The sequence below is a fragment of the Nanorana parkeri genome, unplaced genomic scaffold (assembly GCF_000935625.1).
Source record: "Nanorana parkeri isolate BGI_ZX_2015 unplaced genomic scaffold, ASM93562v1 scaffold675, whole genome shotgun sequence".
NCBI lineage: Eukaryota > Metazoa > Chordata > Amphibia > Anura > Dicroglossidae > Nanorana > Nanorana parkeri.
Window position 1 is genome coordinate 688011 of NW_017306943.1, and position 6000 is coordinate 694010.

At 41.6% G+C, this 6000-nt stretch overlaps 1 protein-coding gene across 2 annotated transcripts in view; it reads left to right on the plus strand.

Moving 5' to 3' along the window:
- CMC1 (C-X9-C motif containing 1) overlaps positions 1-3344 on the plus strand; it is a 45056-nt gene extending 41712 nt beyond the window's left edge. For both annotated transcript variants that reach the window (XM_018563560.1, XM_018563563.1), the window contains one exon: positions 3209-3344. In XM_018563560.1, the coding sequence (XP_018419062.1) occupies positions 3209-3329 (121 nt within the window). In that variant the 3' untranslated portion in view covers positions 3330-3344. The remainder of the gene's footprint in view (positions 1-3208) is intronic.
- The last annotated feature ends 2656 nt before the right edge of the window (positions 3345-6000 follow it).

The following is a 6000-nucleotide window of genomic DNA, read 5'->3' on the forward strand; positions in this document are numbered from 1 at the left end:
TTTTGTGCTTCAGTTACAGGACAGAGTCAATCCATTTTAATTTTGTATAAAGAAGAGAGCAACAGAGTATAACTCTTATTTCCTGATTACACGTTAGATGCTATGTAAGAAACTTTGAAGTAGAAAGGTACTTCAAAAGAAAAACTTCTTTTTTTTGTTTTTTGCAAGAAAACCAAACATTTTTGTATTATTAAGCTGGGCTGTGGGGCAATCTATATCTTACATTTTGTTGCTTATGTACAAATACTGCAGGCAGTTGATTAGGTTCATTAAAATTCTAGCCCGAAAATAATGGCACTGACAGCACGATCGGCGGTGGTGTACGATTCCGTGACCACCCAGCCATCCGCTCGGTTTCGTGCACGATGACCGGGCAGTCACAGATCGCACACCACCTCCGATCGCGCTGGCAGTGCTATTATTTTCTAATGGCACCCCAGTCGTGCCAGGCAGGTTGCGGTGTTTTCCGAGCGGTAGCACACAATCGCAGTTTATTCACATGCAGATGGGGCAGCGGGACTGGTTTTCATTTTTTATTTACTTTGTAAAAAAAATTCATTTGTTTTATTATTTTTAAATTTTTATTTAGTTACATTTTTAACTATTTATTTTTTAACGATACGAATTCCACACCCCTGAGTCTTGATGTCTCTATAAAGTGGACCTGTCACTGCCAATTGGCTATCACATAGGAGGCTTGTTAGCCCCCATGTGACAGCAATAAAGTTAAGTGTAAAAAAAAGTGTTAAAAAGTAATTAAAAAAAATTAAAGAAACAAATGTTTTAAAAAAAAACACACTTTTTTGTTAAAGTCCCACGCCCCCCACCTACACATGCAAACATGTGTCGGGTGCGCCTATGTGCAAAAAACGACGATTGCGCCTTTTCTGCCGCACATGTTACATATCACCGCGAACGTCTGAGTGAGAGCAATAAATTTAGGGCCATTAATCACTGATAACACTAAACTGATGAGCGGTAAAAGCATTTAAAGCGTTGCCTATGTCCAATTTTTGGTGTGGTCGTTTTTTGCTATTGCGCGGGCAATTTTAAGGCTTGATATGTTTGGTGTCTATTTACCCGAAAAAAAAAACCCCAGTGGTGATTCTATACCACCAAAAGAAAGCTCTATCTGTCTCTAAAAAATGCTAACATAAATTGTTAGCCCCGTGTTTCCCCGAAAATAAGACAGTGTCTTATATTTTTTTTTCTACGAAAAAAGACACTAGGTCTTATTTTCGGGGGATGTCTTACCTGGCGGCAGCTGTCCGCTCTGCCGTCCAGGGAGCCGGGCGGGGGGGAGGGATAGGCCAATGCCTTGGCTAGCGCTCGTGCAGAGCAAGTTTCTTGGGCAAAACTCTTAGTTGTAACGAAACCGGAAGTCAGGCAGTCGCAGAACTCTATAATTTCTCGGTGTCGACAGATCACCGGCCCAAGTGGCTCCGTCGGCTAACTAAGGGAAGGGGGAAGAGTCTGGTGACGTCACGGGACTCCTCCCCCCTTCCCTTTGTTAGCCGACGGAGCCACTTGGGGAAGGGGGGAGGAGTCCGGTGACCGTATGTGACATGGGGACCTTAGATTGTAGACTTCTTGGACAGGCACTGATGTGAATGTGCAGTATGTAAAAGCACAGTATTGTCAGCACTATAGAAATTATTTATTTAAACAGCTTCATTACTACAAAACGCAAAGTGAGTGAGCAGAAGAAAAATCTGAATCAGATCAATATTTGATGTGACTACCCTTTGGCTTCAAACCAGCATCTATTTTTACACTTGCACAAAGTCAGGGATTTGATTAACCATTTATACCAAACAGGTGCTAATGATCATCAATTTCATATGTAGGTTGAAACACAGTCATTAATTGAAACGGAAACAGCTGTGTAGGAGGCTTAAAACTGGGTGAGAAACAGACAAACTGCTACTAGGGTGAGGTTGTGGAAGACGGTTTCATGTAACAGGTCATACACCATGGCAAGACCGAGCACAGCAACAAGACACAAGGTAGTTATACTGCATCAGAAAGGTCTCTCCCAGGCAAAGGTTTCAAATCAGACGGGTTTCAAGATGTGCTGTTCAGGCTCTTTTGAAGAAGCACAACGGGCAACGTTGAGGACGCAATGGTCGGCCAAGGAAACTTACTGCAGGAGATGAAAGACACATCATCCTTATTTCCCTTCAACATTGGAAGATGACCAGCAGTGCCATCAGCACCGAACTGGAGGAAACCAGTGGGACCCAGGAACACCCATCTACTGTCTGGAGAAGTCTGGTCAGAAGTGGTCTTCATTGAAGAATTGGGGCCACAAAACCATACCTCTGACGTGAAAAAAAGGCTAGGCGACTCAACTAGGCACGGAAACACAGGAATCGGGGTACAGAAAAATGGCAGCAGGTGCTCTGGAGTGGTGAGTCAAAATTTGAAGGAGTCAGTTTGTTCGCTGAAGGGCTGGAGAGCGGTACAACAATAAGTGTATGCAGGCAACAGTGAAGCATGGTGGGGGTTCTTGCAAGTCTGCGGCTGCATTTCTGCCAGTGGAGTTGGAAATTTCATCTATCAATGGTGACCTCAATTCTGAGAAATGCAAGCAGATACTTTTCCATCATGCATACCATCAGGGAGGTGTGTGATTGGCCCCAAATTTATTTTGCAGCAGGACAACTAACGCAAACATACAACCAATGTTATTAAGAACTATCCTCAACGTAAAGGCCCCTTACAGAGCCCTGATCTCAACATCATCGAGTCTGCTGAGAATACATGAAGAGACAGATGGATTTGAGGCAGCCGACATCCACAGAAGATCTGTGGTTGGTTCTCCAAGATGTTTGGAACATCCTACCTGCTGAGTTCCTTCAAAAACTGTGTGCAAGTGTACCTAGAAGAATTGATGCTGTTTGGAAAGCAAAGGGTGGTCACACCAAATATTGAACTGATTTCCTCTTCTGTTCATTTACTTTCCATTTTGGTCATTGATGAAAAATGATTACCACTTTTATTTCTGAAGCATTCATACTTTACAGCATTTTCTCATACCTGCCTAAAACTTTTGCACAGTACTGTGTGTGTAATAAATAAATTATATATAGATATAATTTATTATATCTTGCCTTCCAGATTTTCCTGGAATATTTTCATTTTAACTGTAATCTGTTTTCGTTAATATATATTGATTGCATGCTTTTAAATCTCATCTATTTCCTAGCTATAGAGATCCTGTTTTCTATGAAGAATGTAAGCAAGAATATTTAAAGGAAAGAGAAGAATTTAGAAAAACGGGTATTCGCACCAAAAAACGAGAGCAGAAGTTACCAGCCAGCATGTAACATTTACCCAAATGTCCTCCCGATTATTCTGATGCGTACAATAAATGAATTGGTGATTCGTATGTATCATGTTTTTACTTTTTTGAATAAATAGTTTTTGCAACCTATTGTATGTGAAACAATCTCATGGTTTATGCAGCTGTACATAGTAATGGCTAATTTATAGCTTACATTTGTATCTGTATCTTCTTTCTCTGATAAATGGTCTTTTGAGTGCTACCCTTGATAAGTACATTGCTACTTTGTATTCTGTTATATTTTCTAGGGAAGGAGTGTACTTTCTAACATCCAGGTCATTTGTGGCGACCCCTGACTATATGCACAAATAAAACAAATGTGCCACACATTAGCAGTGTTGCAGAAGAGCTTCCCGCTATTGTGAATTCACTTTCATATTTTAAAAGAATGCTTCTATACCAAAATGTATGTTTTTTCACTTTATTTCTCTTTACACCTTTGCAGAAAGCTGCGTACATTTAGGCCTTGTTCACACCAAATGCAGAGCAGATCTGGTCAGGTTTCTGCACACGCACGCTAGTCTTTTAGATGCGTTTTGACGCGTTTTTGGCTAAAAAACAATTTATTTTTTTAAACATGGGCTCTCGTGCGTTTTTGCGTTTTTGATGCGTTTGCAGATCCAGTGCAGGTAAATAGGGCCTGCTGCAGTTTCTTTACCTGCTCTGGAACTGCACGCTGCGATGTGAACTGGAGCTAAAAATACCATTGGAATACATTGGACGCAGTTTTGATCCGGTCTGCAGCTGCTCTGCTCTGGACCTGCTCCGCGCTTGGTGTGAACTAGCCCTTAGAGACGTTTACATTGTTCTCTGCTTGGATATGATAGGAAATTATTCAGCAGTTTCTTTTACATACCATTGCGGTCTTAGAAAAATGCACATAAAAATAACACTTGGCTCCACAGCTCACAAAGAAACAAAACCAAACAAAAAGCTGTTCAGTCAGTTTGCATTGAGTTTCACCTTAGGACATGGCCCTATAGTCAAAGCTTTTCCTTGAATACACAATTATATGGTGGTATACATTACCTTGTGGAATATAAATATTCCACAAGGTAATGTATAGTTTATTTTATACTTGCATTTCCAGAAGAAGCCTTTAATATACTGTATCAGTTTTAAAGAGTGTTTATCAGCGTGAAATATTGCTTATAGTGTTTCTGTTCTTTAACCGCTTGTCGTCTGCCTATTGTAAATAAATGGACGGATGGCAAGCTTCCTACAGCGGGGCGCCGTAAATATACAGCTGTTTACACTGACAAGTGTAAACAGCCGGTAACAGCTTTTACATACAAGTGTTCGGATGGCTCTACAGCTATCCAATCGCTTGTATTTGCCGAGCAGTGTGCTCCCCCTCTACTTCAGCGCCGCCCACACCTTCACTGCTGTTACCGGCCATCCCGGGCTCCGCTGTCCCTTCTGCAGGACCGGCTCGGCGGCTCTCTGCACTAAGATCGGAGGGAGATCAGCACTCCCACCTGCTGTTCTCTCCGAGCTCTAAATGCGGAAACAAAGTGTATTTAATCTCTTCTGCATTCAGCGGTCATTGCTCTGGCTGCTATAGCCACAGAAGCAGCTGGTGAAGCAGATTTGTGCTTTATCAGCTTCTTTGGGGGTTCATAGATGACATTAGGGGTCTTATGGACCCCTAATGTCTTCATAAAGAGGACCTGCCTGTGCCATCACATAGGGGGTTGTTAGTCCTCTATGTGATAGCAATAACATTAAGTGTAACAAAAAAAATAGTTGCATATAAAAAATGTAAAAAAAAACAACAATTTTTTAAGTCTCCCGCCCCCACAGATACGCACATACAAATGTAAATATGCTTTGGGTGCGCTTACGTGCAAAATTGACGATTGCACCGCACATGTTACATATCTCCGTGAATGTCAGAGTGCAAGCAATAATTCTAGGGCCATCAATCACAGATAAAACTAAAGTGATAAGCAGTGAAAGCTTTTAAATAGTCATCGATTTGGCAATTTTGGGTATTGTAGTTTTTTGTGGTTTCACGCAATTTTAAGACTTGACGCGTCTATTTACCTGACGTGACCCCGTCTTTCTCAAAAAATTGTTCAGTAATGTTTCACAACATAACGTAGGGGAAAGTTTTTTTTTGTTGTTTTTTTTTTTTCTTCAAAATTTTTGGTAATTTTTCCTTTACTATAGTAAAAAATAAAACCCGCAGTGGTGATTTAAATACCACCAAAAGAAAGCTCTATCTGTCCCTAAAAAATGGTATAAAATTCATTTCAGTACAGCGCTGCATGACGGAATAAATGTCAAAGTATCGCAGCGCTGAATACTGAAAAATGGCCTGGCCAGGAAGTGGGTTTACCACCCCGGTCTTCAAGTAGTTAAAGAAGAACTCTGGGCAGAATAAAATGTAACTTGTAGTGGGGCTACCCCGCACTGCACCGGATAAGTACTGGTTTTGGTCTAGGCTGTAAAATGTTTTCCCAAATCTCGGTCCTGCCTGGCTTCTAGACCGGTCTCCGAGGCGTCTCTCCCCTTCCACTCTGGCAGTCTAAGGATCCGCGAGTCATCACATCTATTGCACTGTATTAGACATGAGGACACTGAGGTACATACAACTGCCAGAGTGAAGGGGAGAGAAGCTGCATGAACCAGTCTAGCAGCCGGATGGAACC